This window comes from Chionomys nivalis, chromosome 25 (assembly GCF_950005125.1).
Source record: "Chionomys nivalis chromosome 25, mChiNiv1.1, whole genome shotgun sequence".
NCBI lineage: Eukaryota > Metazoa > Chordata > Mammalia > Rodentia > Cricetidae > Chionomys > Chionomys nivalis.
The window spans coordinates 24,707,092-24,728,617 of NC_080110.1; the positions used below are offsets into that span (position 1 = coordinate 24,707,092).

General features: G+C 36.6%; 1 protein-coding gene across 1 annotated transcript in view; it reads right to left on the minus strand.

Annotated features, from left to right (window-relative positions):
• The window catches only part of Trhde (thyrotropin releasing hormone degrading enzyme), a 369,227-nt gene that overhangs the window by 160,311 nt on the left and 187,390 nt on the right, over positions 1-21,526 (minus strand). Inside the window, exons 4-5 of the mRNA XM_057758096.1 lie at positions 17,053-17,207; positions 14,288-14,401 (exon numbers count right to left, since the gene is read on the minus strand). Coding sequence (XP_057614079.1) covers positions 14,288-14,401; positions 17,053-17,207 — 269 coding nt within the window. The remainder of the gene's footprint in view (positions 1-14,287; positions 14,402-17,052; positions 17,208-21,526) is intronic.

The window sequence follows — 21,526 nt, forward strand, 5'->3', positions numbered from 1 at the left end:
GAGGGAAGCAGGAGAAGCTTCTAAGCAAGAGTTTAAACTGAATTTTATTTAAGTATTCAAGGAATAAGTGACAGTAAAGGACATGTGGGGAAAAAGGCAATTAGCAAAAAGCCAAGGAATGGTTTTATTATTGGAGGGTCCTACACAGAGAGGTTTTCGTGGTGCAGGTTACAGAGCAAATCTCAAGTGATGACAGAGAGACACACAAGGTCATAATTTCCAAGGACTCTTATAAGCTGCAGTTATGTGACTCTATGGGACCTGCCTTCTGAAAAGTCTGGAGAGTAGCGAGTTGCTAGACTAGAGTCATGAGCACGAGAACGAGAAGCAGTAAAGCACTGCACAACTGAGGAGAAACTCCGCACAGTATGGACTTTGTCTTTTTAATCACAAAATAGTATTGTCAGTCATTTCCATAAAATTTAGCCTCATTACCTGGCAAGCAACAATGTTCAAATAAAATATTTATTTTGAAAACCCATATATGAATTAGCTGTAGACATAAACAAAACTATGGGTACAGGTGTATATATAAAATAAAAATATCTAAGTGAGTTTAAATATTTCACTTTATGCTAATTTATGCATTTATATAAAGAGTTCCTTTTCCCAGTTTTTAACGTTCACAATCCTCATCTTCATAGAGATAAGTACAGTTATCTAACCTTTGAGTTCAACTCAGTGAGAATCTCTGTTCATTTGATTAAAGCAGAACAGTGAAATTCCATATATTTACTGTCTGCCATATGTAAGGTTCCGGGCTATGCCCTGGGGAAATACAACAGACACAATTCCCACCTACCAGCTATGCAGTGTACAGCACAGAAAACAGAAATGAGTATAAATGATACAGTGTTCATGGGATAGAGTGCTATAAGAATAGAGAACAGAATGAAAGGGATAAGTAAAACTACTTTTAATATCTTTAACCATGCTGACTAAACTCTAACTACCGTGAAGAGAAGAAATACGATAAATCATTTTTTTACAAGTATGGAGTCTGAGCTTCCACATAATAAAGACTTCGAACATTTCACAGATTAAACAAAATCCCACAAGTCAACATTAACCTGATGCCATTACTTTATAAAAATATTTAATGAGGACTACTTTCATACCTAGCATTACAGAGTTAGACATTTTACTCTCGGTTTTTATGCCCTCCTCAAATCATGACAAGAAGTTAAAAGCAGAGGAAGAAGATCAGTAATTCCAATGATAAAAGTAAATATGCTGGAGGAAAATATCATTTTATGCACATAAAATGGCTAACATTGTAGGTGTCATATTTTGCAAATTTATAACACAAAGTACTCATTGTGAAAATTAGAAATTACTTGTATTTGAGATCTTATAACATTGAAATAACTTCATATTTTCATATTGTTATTCTGTTTTGCATAGATCTAAGAGTATTCTAAGCTTTCTATTGGAAAGACCTAGATTAGACTTATTTGTAAAAAGTATCTCACATTTAAGTATTGAGTAGTTAATATTTACCCACAGCCAAATCATCTGATAGGCAGAATGGAAATAAAGAACTACTGGAAACAAATGTTGCTCTCCTGCAGTAATGTGCTTCAAAATTAACATTTCAAAGGCTGCTGTTTAAAACACACACCCAAGATGTTAATAATCATTTCCATGGGCAGCTTGTTAAAGTAGCTCATTTGTATCAGAGTCAAACTTGTACAAATACACACATATGTAGCAGGTATTGATGAATAATTTAAAAACTAATCACCATCAATGCCTACAATGATACACACACTCAGCAAAAATGTTTGGTTCCACAATTGTTTACATAGCCTTCTGTGGAAAGCACTGCATGCATACTAGGATCCAGGTAGTTCTCTATTGATGTAATATTATTCTGTGATTTCCCATAAACCTTTCAACAAATAATTGAAATTATATGTTCAGTGTATTTTTGACTATCAACCACATTTTCTCCATTGCGAAACCACACACTCCCTAAGAAATCTTAACTGATGAATATACTAAAAGTGAAGTTATTTTTCCATAAAAATATCTTTGAAGATTTTATAAACCTCTCAAAATCCTAGATAAATGTTAGCACATGTCTTTATGAGCTATGATACTCTCAAACATCACTAACTCAGAGGAAGTGAGTTAAATTGTTACTCTCCAGAGATCACATCCTCAACTGCCTGATATCTTGTTTTAACATCCAGGCTGAATGTGTCATGTTTTATATTATCCAAGGCTTGATATGGCAAAGGGAAAAAGGCAAGATGTAACACAAAATGTGCTGAATTGTATATAACCAAACCGTGAATCATCTGCAGAGGTGCCCATGAACTATTAAGATATAGCAATATTGCAGAGAACATTCAGAAATCCAGGCACTTGGGAAGTACTGTCAGACTGCTCAAGATTTTAAGGCTACATAGTGAGTTGAAAACTACAGATTAACAGTTAGTAGGATCAGAGAACATGATCTTTTCTTCTTCAATTTGAAACACAAATTTTTTTATTAAAACATAAACCATAACCTTCCATTTCTTTTTCATCCCCTACATCTCATGTTGATAGTTAATTCACAATACAAACACTATAACATCGAGTCCCTGTCTATACTTTTCATACTTTATAAGTCTAAGTTGTTTTTAAAAATCCAATGCCCTACTATAAGTCAGAGTAACTCAAGTTTCTTCCAAAAAATTAAAAAAAAAAATAAGTTACCTACATTCTTATTTCAAAAGTGAAAAAATGTCACCATCACAATCAGACCAACCAAACCAAAATAGAATCATATAAATAACATACAGTCTAACATCTGAAATTCAGGATCATCTGGTCTCCAAATGCTCTAGTCAGCTCCATTTCTCCTGCTTTGCTGTCCAAAACACACACATTTTATCTCTAAGCCCAGTCAGCTCCATCAAATGCCTGTTTCTGTCCTTGGGGATCTTCTCATGAGAGTCATTACTCTGATATGCTGACTTCCCCACTGCAACTGAGGCTAAACCTTCACCAATGGCCTCCCCTTGCCCTCTCTTCTGTGTTCCATTCCCCACCACGCAAGAAGAGTCTTGAGGAACCGTTCATGACTAAAACAGGTGCAGAGATCCGCAGCTAAGCATTTTTCAAAGCTCTTAAAATCCTGTTGAAGAGGGGGGAAGGGTTGTAAGAATCAGCGGGGTCAAGAACATGATCATCTCATTAGATGCTGAAAAAGCCTTTAACAAAATCCAACACCCCTTCATAATAACGGTTTTGGAGAGAAAAGGAATACAAGGAATATACCTAAACATAATAAAGGCAATATACAGCAAGCAGACAGCCAGTATCACATTAAACAGAGAGACACTCAAAGTCATCCCACTACAATCAGCAACAAGACAAAAATGTGCACTCTTTCCATATCTATTCAATATAGTATTTGAAGTTCTAGCTAGAGCAATAAGACAACTAAGGGGGATCAAGAGGATGTAAATTGGAAAGAAAAAATTCAAACTTTTGCTTTTGCAGATGATATGATGATATACATAAGTAACCCCAAGAATTCTACCAGGGAACTCCAATGCTTTGGTAATGTGGTCACATAAAATATTAACTCAAAAAACTCAGGAATCCTCCTATATACAAATGATAAATGGGATGAGAAAGAAATAAGAGAAACAACACTCTTTACAATAGCCACAAATAATATAAAATATCTTGGGTTAATTCTGAGCAAAAAAAGTGAAAGACTTATATGACAAGAATTTTCAGTCGCTGAAGAAAGAGATTAGGAAAGAGATCAGAAAATGGAAAGATCTCCCATGCTCATGGATTAGTAGGATTAACATAGTAAAAATGGCAATCTTACCAAAAGCAATCTACAGATTCAATGCAATTTCCATCAAAATCCCAACACAATTCTTCACATACATCAAAAGAACAATACTCAACTTCATATGGAAAAACAAAAAACCCAAGATAGCTAAAACATTCCTGTTCAATAAAAAACTTCCTGAGGCATCACCATCTCTGATTTCATGCTATACTATAGAGCTACAGTAATGAAAACAGCTTGGTATTGGCACAAAACACAGGGGGATGAATCGAATCAAATTAAAGACCATGATACAAGTCTACACACCTATAAACACCTGATATTTGACAACAAAGCCAAAACTATACAATGGAAAAAAGAAAGTATCTTCAACAAATGGTGCTGGCACAATTGGATTTGGACATGTAGAAGAATGCAAATAAATTCTATCTATCACCATGCACAAAACTCAAGTTAAAATGGATCAAAGACTTCAACATAAATCCAGTTATACTGAAGCTGATAGAAGAGAAAATGGAAAGTAGCCTGGAAAGCATTGGCTCAGGAGACCACTTCCTGAATGTAACACCAGTAGCATAGACACTGAGATTGGCAATCAATAAGTGGTAATTCCTGAAACTGAAAAGTTTTTGTAAGTCAACAGACATGGTTAATATGACAAAATGGCACCCTCCAGAATGGGAAAAGATCTACACCAGTCCCACAACTGACAGAGGGTTGATCTTCAAAATATATAAAGAACTCAAGAAACTAGACATCAAAATACCAAATAATCCAATTTTTAAAATGGGGTACAGATCTAAACAGAAAATTCTCAACAGAAGAATCTCAAATGGCCAAAAGACACTTAAGGAATTGCTCAACATCCTTAGTTATCAGAGAAATATAAATCAAAACAGTTCTGAGATACCCTCTTACACAAATCAGAAGGGCTAAGATCGAAAACACTGATGACAACTAATGCTGGAGAGGATGTGGAGTAAGGAGAACACTCTTCCATTGTTTGTAGGAGTGCAAACTTTTTATTGACTTTTATTGAGCACTACATTTTTCTCTGCTCTCCTCCCTACCTATCCCCTCCCCTTCAACCCTCCTCCAAGGTTCCCATGCTCCTAATTTACTCAGGAATGCAAACTTTTACAGTCTCTTTGGAAATCAACATGGCAGTTTCTCAGAAAATTGGTAATCAATCTACCTCAAGATCCAGTGATAACACTCTTGAGCATATACCCAAATGATGCACAACTATATTAAAAGAACATTTGCTTTTTCTCATACTGTGTCACCTTGTCCAGTCTTAATGAGGAAAGCACCTAGTCTTAGTACAGTTTAATATGCCATGTTTGGTTGATATCCATGGAATGCCTGCACTTTCTTGAATAGAGATGTAGAGGTGGAAGGTGGTGGGGACACAAAGAGGAGGTGGGAGAGGGATTAGAAGAGAGAAGGGAGGGGAAACTGTGGTCAAGATGTAAAAACTTAATAATAACAATAATAATAAAAGGTTGAAGAGGAAAAGAGGAAGAGGAGGAGGAAGAAGAAGAAGGAGAAGAAGGAGAAGGAGAAAAGAAGAAGAAGAAGAAGAAGAAGAAGAAGAAGAAGAAGAAGAAGAAGAAGAAGAAGAAGAAGAAGAAGAAGAAGAAGAAGAAGAAAAGGAGGAGGAGGAAGAAGGAGGAGACCACCATTATTGAGTCCACCTCTGAGAAGTGTTTACTCAGAGCCAGCACACAATTAGCTGTATCTGAGGAGGACCCAACTCTGAACATCTTGTATAGGCAGCTGATTCTGATAATGTGCCAGAGTCAAGCATGTATTGTTTGTGTTGAAGAGGCCATAATCTTGAAGGACTATCTTGGAGGGCTTAGAATGAGAAAACAGAAAGGGGGAAAGTAGTGATATTATAATCTCAAAACTAAAGATTTTATTAAAAATTTAATAAAGTTACTGTATTTGAAAAGTTAAAAAATACATATTATATAAAAACCTTTTCTAATTCACCCAATATATGTTATCATCACTAATATTTTCATTAATTATTGTAATCCAAAGTCTTACAGATAATTTCTAAGGATGTTTCCAGTGTCGATCATGGTAACAAATTATGAACATGTAGTCTATTATTTTTATCCTAACAGTCTGTCTGATTCATTGTAAACAGTCTCCATGTGCCTTATGATATAAACTAACCCTCTCTAAACATGAATGCTGACATCGTTCCCTGTATTCTGTCAGACAGGAAGGCAGTGTTCTCATTCAAAATTAATCTATTTCTAATTTCAGCATCATCTCATAGCTCAATAAATGAACTCACAATACAATGAGAGAAGCTGTTACAGTATTTCATTAATTCTCTGTGGACTTTTAGTTTACAGTTGCCTGTTAAGTTTGGGGCAGGCTTTATTATTGAACACCTCATGCATGTGACACTTAGAGTTAAATGCTGAAAATGACAACAAAATAAGATCTCTACCCTGAAGAAGCATACCGTCTAGTAAGGGAGATTTACTTCCTGTCCTTCGCGAGTTGGCATCAACTCATTCCTTGTCTTTTAGAGTGTCACATCCTTTGGAACGCTTCACATAAATTACACATCTCTGAAAGGTAATATTTCTAGCATGTTTTAACAATCCTGTCTGTACTTTGGCCGTAAAAAATATTTTCCTTTATGCTTAATTTTTGACCAACTGAAAAGACACGTCAATAAAATAAAATTTGTCAATTAAATTTAAAAAAGAATAGCTGTTACTCAGATTGGTTATGAAGATTCACCAACATCTTTAAATGTAAATAGCAGGTGCATTGAGATGTTTTAATATTTTATTGACAAAATGTAATATAGGTGTTTTAGTACACACACATATATGGTACCTATTTTCTTTTACATTTCTGTTTGAATTCTAATGGAAAGTTTCTAGTCTGGAGTAACTTTAAAGAAGAACTAATCAACTCCCAGACATTATTAGCATGATTACCAAGTGACTAATTTGTTTTATTATTTTAATTTGTGAAATAAATAATGATCCAAATCATCCTAAGTCTGTAATAAATTTCTTACTGATTTGTAAATATATTTTAAACAGAACTCTTTTGTCTTTGGGTCCAATATTTAGGGATATACATGGTCAGTCCATTGAGTAACTTAACCTCAGAAATACTACACTATTCTGACAAGAAGGGAAATTTTTTTCCAGTGAAGATAAAAAGTTTACTAAACTTAAAAGCTTAATAAGGAGTATCAAACAATTTCAGAAAACAAGGTTCTGGAAGCCGATATACTTAGTCAAATCAGATAAATTACTGAGTCTGAGACTACTGCAAGCAATTCACATTAAACCCATTTTGTAGTTGGCAAAGTTTCCTTCTTCAAAAGGGAAACCTAGATTTGAAATACATTTTAAATGAGCAAAAATACTGAAGTATTTGTGTCCCAAAGTCAATCAGAAATGGAATGTATATATTCACATGCATATGAAGTGATCTCCTACTTTTGCTAATATTTTGATATGTGATTGACAACAGATTACATCAGAAAGCCAGTTCTGGATGCTAAAAATAATGTCATTCTACTTAAGTGTCTAGTATGAAGAGAAAAACAGGTAAAATGAATGACAGCATAAATCATAATTCTTTGATTCTTCATACTATCTTCACACACTTAAGCATGGATTTCATGGGTGATTTGAAAATGAAGAAATATGATCACACAAAATATAAGTGGCAAAGAAATGGGAATGGGTAGGAAAATCACTCAATCTCATTCTTAAAAACTGTAAGTATAACATTACTATGGTAAACAATAATAATAATCTGCCTTAGTTATTGGAAGAGTTTTATAACGCCAGGAGGGGACATCATTATTTAATCCTCACTTGAACACTCCCTCACCCTAGCAAAGAAATGAGCAAAAATATGATCCAATAAAGCTTTAGTGTAGTGAAAGGCGATCAAGGCATTCTAGGCTAATTCTTGGACATCTTTCATCTTTTGGTAAACAGAAGGTAGGCTTAATAATTGGCAAGAAAACAAAATGTATTATCTTATGTGAAGTCCAATTATTTTCAGTCATGATAACTAATTTGGTCTGTCAGCTCACAAAAGAAATCAGAAGTTTACATGAAAATTCCTTATTGTTTTGAAGAGAGGACAATAAACTTGACATGGAAAGAGTTTTGATTTTCAATTAATCATTATCTGAAGTACATCACATCCCAAGCACTTAAAACTGGATGAGTAGAGAGTATGCGTGGGAACATTGTGCTAGAAGGGATAACACATCTAATTTGGATTTAATCCAAAATTGAAAGAATATATAATATTTAAATATATAAATTGAAAAAATATATAATATTTAAATCAACATCTATCACCTTCAAAACTACCACACAACAAAACGAAAACAAAAGCAATTGTTTGCTTTTGAAGAGTTATTTATTTTAAAACATACACCATTCTTCTAGGCAAAGTTGACATCTTTAGAGAATCTCAAGATGCAGAAGTAGAATCTATCAGAGCAGACAGCAATTCAGCATCTCAATGAAGCAGTCAACCATTGAAGAAGACACATCAGACATTAAAAATAAGAACAATTATGAATCATTAAATGTCCTCTGTGATTTGGTTAAATCTTAGCGGCATTTGCAGCATATTTTTATTTTCAGAACATATATATGAATTTGAGTACTCTGAAAAATACTATGACTCTGTAGTGTGAGCTACTCTACAAACAAAAGCACTGCTAACAGGTATGTTGTCAGTCAGACAGAGGGGAAATTATGCATACCGAAACTGTCATACAGAGGATAAATACAGTGAAGATGTATGCAAAACACTGTTACATTGCAGTTCTAAACTAGCATTCACATGAGGTTTACTCCATAGAATTTCCCCAGTAGATGGCTCCATTTAGGTTGCTAAATAAGACTTGTTAAATCTTAAACTGAAATAAACAGAATTAATGAAATGCTTGACTGGATAGGAAGGGAAGAAGTGGTATCAATACAACCAACCATTTCATGTGAAATTGGCTAGTTTACGTTAGCAGTCCTGAAGAAGTCATTGAACTATAAATAAAATGTGCAGAGAAGAAAATAAAATGATCAAAGGAATTAATTGGACACAGGTGTTCTTGAAGCAAAAGGAGGAGACGCATGCCTTAGGATCTTCAGGTTCTAAATGCAATTATGACACAAACTGACCAAAATAGACATCTAATTGGTAGAATTTTCTATCATTATTCCTCGGAAGAGATAAAAAGGTAAGGACATACAATTTTTCCAAAGGGGACTACTTAAATTTATGCATGGTAGAAACAGGGAAGGTACTCAGAATGGTGTTCTACCAATTTTTTTTTTTTGATATTCCCACTTAGCAGAGCCCTCTGCCCACCAGAAGAGTGATGGTGTCGGTCTAATATAAAGGAGAAGATGGACACTCTCAGTCTCGCACAATGTCTTACTCTAGCTCATAGACCATTAAATATCTTTGGTACATACAGTACTTGTTATAATCATATATTTCAACCATGAGAATTGCAAGGTGGACAGTATATTAACTAATATCAAATTACTCAATATTTTTTCTTTCAAAAATATCCTTCAATACATCTTTTTTTTTTAATTTGATTACTTGCACGTGCTACTTTGTTGTTTCTGAAATCCTTGTCTAGCCACAGCTGGACCCTATTTAAAGTATCTTTGAAGAAAGATGGGAGAAGCCTCAAACTTGTGAGGAGTCGGTCCAGTCTCTCCTTGTTCCAAAATGAGCTGTGTTGTGTTTCTTCTTTAGCTGTTCACTGAGGCCTCAGCTTTACTTGTGTTCAGGCTAAAAGCTGTGACAAGCAAATGCTTTTTAACTAGAAAATTATGAATACCAACACATCTTATGTCATTTTAATGCTATTGAAAGTTAACAAATTTTTGCCAGAAGCAAGGAAACTGACAGTGAAAATAGCGGTATACACTGCTCTACTGTTACGGTCAATGACATGCATTTCAGAATACCAATATTGAAAGGGTATTTCACCATATGTTTTTGCATTATGCTTTCATTGCTGTTTCTCTAAGCAAGCTGGAATAGTCTGCTTACAGCTGAATCTTCTTTTAAAGACGAGTAACTCTGCAATGCTGCCAGAGTTCAGACAAAGTTGGTGGTTTCGTCCTACACCATGTCTAACCCTGTACAATTTTTATTGGTTTTGAAACTCCTAAGGAAATGTTCAAAGCCCTCGGCACCATGCAAATCTGAACAACTTCTTCAGAAGCCACGCGTTATTCCCCAGGTAATGCTCATTCATCTTTGATCTCGAGGTTTAAATTATAAAAACCTGAAACAATTTCTTTCTGAGGGGAAAAAGATGCCTTCGCTTTTTACAAAAAATCATCCATTAAGAACTGTATGAAATTCTTCATTTGCAGCTTTGTCTTAAATTTTATCATCCATGTAGGAAAACACGAGGCGGCTCTTGAAAGACTTTTCTAATAAATACACTCTAACAGTCAGGCTTATATGTGAGTGTGTGTGTGTGTGTATGTGTGTATGTGGCCTTACTGGCAAACTGAGCTTCTTTATGCTCTCTTTCTACAACTGTGTTAAAGCTGTAAGCTAAACACCTCCCACACACACGAACACACACACACACACACACACACAAACCTTGGTAACCCTGAAGTTTCTCTAAATCCTCAATCACCCAAACAAAATCAAAGTTTTGATTTTGTTTTTTTTTTTGTTGTTGTTGTTGTTGTTGTTTTTTCTTTTTTCTTTTTTTTGGATTTTTTGTGACAGGGTTTCTCCGTAGCTCTTTGTTGGTTCCTGTCCTGGAACTAGCTCAACTGAAATAACTGAAAACAAAAATAAAAAACTATCAACTAGTCTTGAGTTACAGTTTCAAGCTGAAAAACGAGTTAAAGCCGTAAAGCTAAAGCTGTTAGCGTACTTCAAGCATTCACAGATGAGCGTTCTTCCTGACCCTTGTAAGAAATGTCAAGGAGGTCTACTAACAGATGTCCCTATTAAAAGAAAGAGGTAGACCTACAACGGGCATATGAGCACATCTTCTTATTATAGTAGTCACAATGAGCACTATTTCAAAGGGTTAAAGTGATGAGCACAGTTGCTATTTTAATCGGTACTCAATAGAAATTCTTAATTTCGCTGTATCCACTGTGGGTTAGACTCCATGTGGCAGATTTGCTCTTAACACTGGCACTGTTCCTGGAGCATCCTCATTTGAGCCTTGTTTAGAATCTAGTCTGTGGGAGAGCAGGCGTGTCGGTGCACTTTAGGATCGCTCTTGCACTAATGCTGATTCTGATATAACACCTGCAAGATCCTAGTGCACGAGGTGCTATTGCCACAGCCTCTCTCAACTCCTCTTGGCAACAAGCCCATTAGCCACAAATGGCGAACATTGCTAGCACAAATGCTGGGGGGGGGAAGTAAAACTGACTCTCTCAGAATAGGGATGCATGGTTCCCAGGTCTTACAATATAGGGGCTTGAGGAGATATTGTTCTATTTTTTAAAGGCTTCTGCTTTTAGTTGGGAAACACATTTACAGATAGGTGAGGGGAGGGTAACGGAGATACACAAAAGAGGTCTATTTTCAAGATCAAGACCCCAAGACCCTCAAGCAGACAGTCCTGCTCTCCTCTAGGCTTTCAATGCAAATGTCCTGTCACTGAACAGGGCCAAAAAGACACACAGCCATTCCCAAAGGAAACATTAGTTTTCTCCACTGGAGTCTCACTGGAGATACAAACCACACTTAGGATTTAATGACCACTCACAGAATCACAACCTATAGTTCCGCTGAGCAACTGTTAGCTAAGCAGGGATATCAGCCCCAATCAGAACAAGAGCTCCTGAACCATATATACCATATAATTCTGGGCTTCGTTAGTGTTGTTTCATGCAAGGTATATTGTTATAGTAATATTCCCATCAAATCAGAACTCTATTTCAGTGTTTGGGTCCTGGTGTCTAAAAATGATTATTTTCCCAAAAAAGCACTTTTTGTTGGGATTAGCCAACAAAGGTCAACTTTCTGAATGTCTTTACTCCTGGCATGAGTCTGGCTTCTGGTTTTTCTCTTATGAGCTCAGCTCCAGTGCAGCCCAAGATACTCACAGAGGAGCTTCTGCGCACACCACAGGAGTGAGCCGCTGCTGATGCAGCCATCAGTCTTGTTTCCCCGAGTATTTCTCTCACTCTTCTGCTGATACCATTATGAAAAATAACGTTGGCACAGCCAAACAGCCGCTTGACATCCTTTCTTATTTATGTGGCTAACTTATTCTTGAAATTTCATTTTCAAGGAAGATATTAATGTTTCATGGAGGGGCAATCTATACACAGAGTTTCTCATGGTGGGGTTTGTGAATTTAGTATACTGAAGTACTTCATTAATTTAAAAATACAATTCCCACAAAACAAAAGCCTACCAAAGATCAGAAAGTATTTGCACATTTTAAAACTGAAAATGAAGAACATTTGCTTCTACTCACAATTACTTGGCAAATTAATGTTAATGGAGCTTTCTTTCATTTCTTAATTTGATAAGGTAAACTTTCTAAGTCACTATAATTATGTCATTATCAATTTTCAAGTAATTATTATGTTTTGACTCATAATAAATAAAGTCTTATATCTTAATACCTCAAGGTTTTTGTGCTTCCAATACATATTCTATAAAAACATAGATAGAAGACCTTCGTCTTCCCGCAGGGCAGAGAATTTGGACTGCTCTTCAGTATCGAGAAGGAGGGGGAATGGGGTGGGGGGAGGAGAAGAGGAGTGGGGATAGGGGGAGAGGAGTGGGGGGAGGGGGCAATATTTGGGAGGAGGGGAGGGAAATGGGGAACGGGGAGCAGGTGGAAATTTTAATTAAAAAAGAATAAAAAAATACAAAGATATGCCACTTACACTTTAAGTTCAATTTCAACACCTCTTCTCCATAATATCTTCTCCATAAGACTTAGTCTTATAACTTAGCTAATGAAATACACGAAACATTTCAAGACAAAATGTAAGGGCACTGAAACCAAGGCTATCCAGCCATTCTTAAAATCATCAAAACCTATCCATTTTCACCCCACGTACTATTCTGCTGATTACTTTTTAATCTAAGATGTACATTTCATAATGATGAATAGAGAGGATTTTATTACATGCAGTTGAATGAGCTTTAAAAAAAGCCTTACCTATGCGGGTGACATGTCTTTTGTAATAAGAACATAGTTTAATATTGAGATGTAATGAAATTAGAAATTGGCAATAATCCACAGAATAATGAAAATGTTAAAGCTGGTTCAAAGTCCTCTAAAAACCAAAAGATACTTTTTGAGATGTTTTGATAATCTTAAACATTTAAGTATTAAAACTTCACATGTGCTAATGAATACTTCCAATAATATAGTAGAGTAGACGTAGCTTTAATTCAAATTTTTGTAAGAACATTTTTTTCTTTATTTACTCTTTATTTTTAGTTGTGGAGATCAAACAGAAGGTCTTGCTACCTCTGAGCTACCTGTTAAATAAACTCCAAATCACAGCATTGTTCACATTGAATGTATAAAGATATCGGAAAGGCAATCAGTGATTTTAGATAGATAAATAGGCAAATAAACAGACATACAGACATACAGATAGATTATAAGCGAAAATTGTGCCTCTGAAATTTAAATGTTGGTATACTGAATTTTTTTACTCATAGTATTAAAATCAATTAAAATAAATTTCAATTTTATCTTAATTTTGAGCTCTAAAACAGTGTAAGTTGTTGATTCTATTCAATACTAATATAGTCAAGTATAGGCAAATGGAAGTTTATACAAAATGAAAAACTTGTTTAAAAAGACATAGAAAGAACATTGTACACTTTTAATTTCAGAGAGACTTAAAGCATCACAGCTGTGGCCGATAGTGCCCTGCTCAGAGCTCATAGTTGAGGACAACACTAGAGCATGCCCCTGATGTGCACAATGCCATAAACAAAGTTACTGACATGTTATAAAGTCACCCAGTCCTCAAATATTCCTATTGGTAAAAACAGCACATCATAATACGTTATCTATTCAGTATGCTTCATCTCTTGTAAGTAATACTGTATTCTCATTTTTCTGTTTTGAAATACTTCATATACCTAAAATATCACTTATTAATTATAGTAAACCTCTCTATTTCAAAGGATATTTCCTTATTATTATGATAATTCATATTATAAAACTCTTCAATCTAAAATGTTTCCATTTAGACAAATTGTGACATGTTGAAGGCAATATATAACAAGTCTGGTTATATTTAACTTCTTGAGAAAAAGATAAATGGTAAGTTCTGGAATTGTAAAATTTGAATTCTGGCTAGTTGTCAGAGTCCTTTCAAGCAGTGGTTGGTGTTTTCAAATATATCTAACGGTGGCATAAGCTCAGTGTACACAGCTCAACCTTCCCCTGGGAATACCATATTATTAGAGAAGAGGGGCACTTACCATGTTCCAACCAGGATAAAGGTAATCCGTGCCCACAAATTCAAAGTAGTGGGCAAAGCCTTCCTTCAACCAGACATCTTCCCACCACACAGGAGTCACGAGGTCGCCGAACCACTGCAAGAACAGAGTGAATGAGCATACAAAAACAAAAAACAAAAAATAGCATCCGTCTCAGAAGGATTTTATCTAAAATCAGATGGGCTAATCTGTGATGATCATAACTGGAAATCACTCTGAAGTTGATGTTGTGATCTTAAAATGTATTGTGGCAAGACTGTCGTGATTAATACTACTAGTATTTTATGAATATGCTCAGTGAAGAACAAAAATCAGAATCATGAATCCCAATAGGAATATACTTAAGTTGACGAAGAAAGGAGCCATGAATCAAAGCTGGTGAGAACTGTCTTCAGAGATTGGAAGACCCATTGTATAGAAGAAAATATTTAGTTATTTGACACTACAGGACAGACTGCGATGAATGAATGGAAATTAGAAGCAGTGTCTGCTGAAGTTTGCAGAGGACTCTGAACGGTGGCCCAGAAGTGCCACTAGAGTGGTAGTGAGCAGTCATTGTGGTCATGAAGCATCTCCCTCTGAAACAGAAGGAAATCACAGCCCACATTGACTAATGAATCCCACCAAAGGCTCAGAAGATCCTCCAACTAGATTCTCCTGAGAATGAGCAATTGAGCCAATGAAATCTGATATGACTCATGAAAAAGTTTTAACTGATATTTTGACTAAATAACATTAGAAAATGACAATACACTACTCTGAAACCTTTACTTTTTCTAAATTTGTTAACAAAAATATACCACAAGTCACAAACATTCAAAAAAGATGTAAAACTCAGTGAAGAAAACCTTGATACTGTCTATTCCCACACAGGTGACAATTACGGATGGTACATAATTAAAAACAATTGTAACAAGCAGCATAAATTCGAATCTTCACAAAGTAACAGAGGAATGGGCATGGAACCACTTGTGACAACACAGACACAGACACAAACACAATCCTTCTCTGAGCAGATGAAACTTGGGCTGAAACTTTTACGGTAAGGAGCCAGCCATGGGACAGTCTTGGACAAGAGGATTCCAGGCAGACAACAGGCATGAGTAACCCACAGTTAAAGAGTCACTGTGAAAATAAGTTCTTTGAGGAGCAGAAGATAGGGAAAGCTGGGTTCTGGCAGACCAGGTAAAAGGAAGGCTGAAACATTCTCGACAATTAAAGACATACCATATCATGCACAACTTCTAGAGGCATCATAGGCATAGCTCAGGGACCCAACCACGTGTTCCAATGTTAATAATAAAGTATCATTTCCCTTAAGGAATCTCTTATTGAAATATAAGAAAATATAGTTCCAAACAGGATAATGTCTGTGAAGCCTTTATTTTGCATCTTTTACTATATCCAAAATAGTCTTTCCAATTGACAACCTGTCTTCAGAATTGTGAGAGCAGGCAGGTGAGGAGGATAATAGAGAAATCAAATGTGAAAACCAGAATGAAATCATCGCAGGTGTTTCCCTTAGCCTGTCTCCTTTCTCTGTGGTAAGCGGCCTACTACCACTGAGCTACCACAGGAGACTGACTCACAACAGGAAAGGTGGGACAGGCAGAGCCCTGACCAATGACAGTCCTTCCGCTGTGCCCCGTCTCAACAGACACACAGATCTCTTTCGTCTTACAAGAATATCCCCCCCGCAAAGAAAAAAAAAATTAAATTTGCCTCAGGACTGTAAGTCAAGGCACTGAAAGACCCCAGGCACACCCACAGTGGCTCCTCTGTAACCTGAGGACAGAAACATGCGGTCTCAGTAGGCACAAGGGTATCACTCTCTTAATGTCTCACTGCAAGAGGCAGAAAATAGCCAGGCAAATAGGCACCCAGCATAGACCTCATCAAAAAGTTCATTCATAAGCATTTAACTGCTCATCTTTCTTGACTATCAGCATTTTCTCTTTTTTTCCGTTTTCTACATTTTAAAGGGCTTTGTAGTTCGTAGTATATAAAGTCATACAGCACCACCCTGAGATTTCCGGTTTTTGAAGCATGAATGACATCCATAGTTCCTAGCCAATACGGTCAGCATTGCTATCTGTTAACAACATCGGTTTTTCGTGAGTTTTTTTTCCAAAAAAAAAAAAAAAAATCGTAATCAACAGGTGTTGTAAAGTATCAATCAACAAGCTTCCACTATTAAGAAAGTTTATAAAATCAAAAAAATTAATTTTATCTTAGTTTTACGATGAAGTTGTCCAATTTACAAAAAAGAAATCACTCTTTTGAGAACAATGTGTCTATTGCTGAGTTAGTGAGACTTCCTGTGTGTCTGCATGACAGGGAAAGAATAACAATCTGATTTTGGCAAAAGCAGATTTTGACACATACGCAAAACTCAGCGGCATATCTCCACAAGGAAATAAATCAGTTTCTCACTGCACTTACCATATGTACACACAAATAATCAAAGAAATAGAGGCATGGCTGATCAGGGGCTCGGAAGGGGCAGCCACTCCATCACGCATTTTGGCTAAGCACGGTGACAGTTGCTTACCCGATACCATCAGTTAATGTGTATGTGCTTACCTTATTGTCTGAGAAAAATGGCATGCCATGCTGAGGAACTGCACAGTGGTTTGTATAAAACACAGCTCAGAGAACACAAACCAAGCTCCTCATCTGGATGGGCGAAGCCACCCCCCATGCCAGACGGTTTCCCATTATACTTACACCTGGTCCTTTTCTCGTACCTGGTGACATATTTCGTGAACAATGACCATGGTGACATCCAGCAAATATGAAATAGATGAAACGCTGGGGTCCAGCAGTATCCTTTGTTCCACAAAAATACTTAGTCCCCAGTTCTCCATGGCAGCGTACGGATGCTTAGGCACGGCTAAAAGATCTAGAAACAGAATAAAACAGTTCCAAAGGTTTCAGCAGTAACACCAGATTCTAAATTTCTTAAGCTAACAAGTTCAAAAGTCCTAATAAGAAGGAACACTTGCTCTTTATTACTTTTTTAATTAAACGCTCAACCATGTCTACATGACACTAGAAATATAGGCTGTCACCATCGATGCTCGTCATATTCATTCATCACGGTTCATTTTCGGGCTCAGCACTCCAGGTGGCTGGAAGTATCCGCAACATTATTGATGGGCCCATCCTAATAAGTTTCAGAAAGTCGAGGAAGCCAAATGCACCAGGAAGCCAGAGTCAAAGGCTTTGTGCCTTCTAATGAAAATCTACTCAGCTCAGTGTGGGGCTGAGTATATTAGCACTTTTATCTCAAATCTATTTCGGAGAAAACACTTCATATTAGTTTTTAAATGTGCTGTTATTTTTTTTCTAATTTCTTAAATTCTAGTACATTCTTTTGGTCCCGTTGAAAATAAAATGATACATTTATTCTTAGCTTATAGAGAAAACTATGACAGTGGTGGCAGTGGCAGAGGGAAAATAGAGTGGACCCATGGGCTTCGGTCTGGGCTTGCCACCATCAACTACAGATGTGACATCACTAAATCACTTAGTTTCTCAGAACCACAATTCCCTCACCTATAAAGTAAGGTTACTGGCTTTTTCTTTAAAATGCCTTCCAGCTCAAAAAACCCGTGATTAGATGAGTCTAAGAATGTGTGCTTATTTTAAAAGGTGGTGCAGCTATTATCAACTTTTGATTATAGTAAGCGAAAGAAATACATGTTTCATTTACTCTCCCTGCTCCAGACTCATAGCAATGGTAAATAAAATATTTAGAAAGAGGACTAATCCCCGGGCTCTGAAAGTAAATAAACCTCTCAGTGGAACTGAAATAGAACCCAAATGCAAAGTAGTTTTTGTGTGAAGCTACGGACCTGCTGGTCTCTGGCTCCAAAAGCAGGCAGGAGCAGCTGGGAATTGGCTCTGGCAGGACACACTAGAGCCAAAAATACCATTGCCAGGTTGACTGTTTGATGCCAAGGGCTGAGGTAAGGCATGCCCACTCAGGAGAAAAGCAGAAAAAATAGCTGATGCCCACTGCTTCCTGGAAGTGCTAGTAAGGGCCAATTAGTGTTTGAACCCTGGTTCCTATGCATTTGTTCCTCATCATAATGAACACCCTCATTCCAAAATGGAAATCGGTCTCAGTATAATCCTTGGAGTAATGTACTCCAAGTCTATCAAGAAACTGTATGAGAATGTTCATTGTAATATTGTTTCTAAGAGGGAAAAGGGGAAATTAAATGCCTTTCCGCCAAGATAATACACAAAGAAGCGAAGAAAGCATTCCATAAAGGAATAGCACATAGCAATTAAAATAAATGATCTCACCACTGGGTTCTGCCACTAAAGGCACCAGCATAGACAATCTGAGAAACACAATAATGAAGAAAGAAGTTATGAAATGACCCCTGTACTCATCAGAAATAATTAAAACAGTCCTACATAGTGTAAATGTGTTTCACACATGCAGGTCACGCAGAGAGTAATGGAAAATATCCATGCAAAGAAACGCAGTAAGCAATGGTAAAGACACTAACTCTAACTTCAGAATCACAATTGCTATCGAAAAGGAAAAAACAAACAGAATGGAGGACAGCCACATGAGGAATTAATGTCTTCATATCAATGTTTTAAAGCTGGTGGTGAACACATCGATATTAGCATAATAGTATTCGTCCTTTTATGTGTGCTTTAAATATTTCACAACAAATAATTGAATAGAATAGTCAACAGTCTTAGCACACTATTGGTTTTTATTTATTTCCGTCTTTTCAGTATGGACGCTGCTCTGAAATCTGAAATATGTCTTAAAGGAAGCCAAATATATGCCCTAATTCTTCTCCATCTTAAACTCACAATAAAGGCATGACAACTATAACACAGACAAACAGAATATTTAAAATTCTATGAGAGAAGATAAAATTATCCGTTTGGAAGATTCTTGGAAAATGTGTTATTTATCAGGCTTCAAACTGTGACTTGGATTTCAGGAGGCATGGAGGATAGCCTGTCCATCACTAGGATTTTAGTTAACAAAAATAAGTCACTTGTGCACCTCTGTATACAGCAAAACCTTACTGATCATCGCCTTTATTATTGATTTATTATTGAATGTATTGCTTTATTATTATTGCTTATATCTTATTATTATTTATTATATTATTGTCCTCGTAAGCCCCTTACTACCTGCAGAGCGATGTTTATGCATGGAGAACTTCAGCTAGTGACTAATAACTGAAAGAAAGAAATGTAGTAATTAAGAAGTGCTAGGATTCCAGGCTGTCGTGGTGCACGCCTTTAATCCCAGCACTCAGGAGGCAGAGGCAGGTGGATCTCTGTGAGTTCGAGGCCAGCCTGGTCTACAAGTGCTAGTTCCAAGACAGGTTTCAAAGCTACAGAGAAACCCTGTCAAAAAAAAAGTAAGGAAATACATTCTCGTCTGAATGTTACAGGGTGAATAAGTATGGGAGACATGGGCAAAGCAGGTCTCTGTGCTATAATCACCTTTGCTTGGCATGTGAGCAATATTAGAAGCTAGCTTATTTGAAGACCTGTACAAGTGTATCCTTAAGGAAGATAGAAAGCACAGCAGCGTTCATGTGGGGAAGTGCCAAATACTTTGGACAAACAGAAAGAAGGTTTTTGTGTCTGCACCATCTAAAAGTGGTGCTATAGAGCACAGGACTAGTACATAGGGAAAGTATCTAACAGGCGAACTCACTCACTTTACTTAATTGAGAACATTCCCTAAGTATGAATAAAGTCAATATAAGGCTCACAATGTGTCAACTTTGCCTGTCATTGGGACATGGCGACAGTAGTAGCTGGCCAAGCATCATTTACTTGTAGAAAGAGATGGACCTATGTGAAATTTTCCCAGACAAATCCTGTTGCAGTGAAGAACCAAATCTGAATTCTGCAGACCCTCATGAGCAATGAGGAGGAGGAGGCCAGTCCTCACAGCTGAATGAGCGGATCACACTGATCTGGATGGGCCGAACAACATGGAGAGAAAACTGCAAACATATGATCTAAGTATGCCACCTCGAAGTCTGTGATCAAAGGGAAAATGCAGTTCATAGTTTGCAAATTACTAATAAGCAGTATAAACACAGATCCAGCTGGGCAAAGCACGTGTCACGCAAACACAAGGACATGCACTCCATTCCTGCCCCTTACGGTGGTGTGTGCTTTTAACCTAGCACTGGTAGGCAGAGATAAGTGAGTTCCTGATGCCTGTTGGCCAGCCAGCCCAACCCAGTAAGTGACTGCCAGATTACCACCGAGAAACTACCTCCAAAAACAAGCTGAATGATTTCTGAGAAGTGATGCCCAAAGTAGTAAACCTCTGACCTCCACATGCCCTGGCATATACTACCATGTGTGTTCTTTTATACACACACACACATAAACATACACAAATAAATAAATAAGTATATGAATAGGAGGTATGATGAGGGGGCACTTGCTGGCTGGTACCAAAGATTTTAGACACTGATGAAACCATACAGTTTCAACAGAAGTATGGAGGCACTGAAATCTGAACAGTGTCATGGGTAACCGAGCATGGACTCTTAATGAATAGAGCAAATTCAAATAAAGTGACTGATGGACAGGATTTAACATGGTGGGGTTAGCAATAATGGGCAGCTTCTTAAGTATAGACATAGGAAAACATTACCTATGGGAAAATACATTTATGGATAACAGGGGAGGTAAAAGAAACAGAAAGTCAAAGTGGTCAGATTTGGAACTGACCACACATACAATAAGCTTTGTTTCAACATGTTGGAGAATTGGTCAAACAACTTTGGAAAGGACGGTTGTTATAACCATTCAGAAATTGAGGAATCTCAGAACATAGTCCTATATTTGAAGAATATCTGCATCAGTGAATTGCTAGGAACTAATATGGAGCTGCTTCAGCCTAGCACTAGGAAACATGGTGGAGTCAGAATGGTCATTATGGTGATGGCATGTATACATTAAAGCATCAGTTGTACACAAAATATACCCTGTGTTATACCTCAGTGAAGCTCCTTTGTAAAGAGTGAGAGTAACTGAAGCAGTATTCTGCTTCTTTGAGGCATATAATGCCTACCCATTGAGTTAAGTTCTTTTAATTTTGCAAAATAATGTGATGATATCCATTAAAATATGCATCCATAACTTTTTAATGTACCTTGAAAACAAGAAAACTCACATTTCAGAATATAATTGACTTAAAAATTTAAA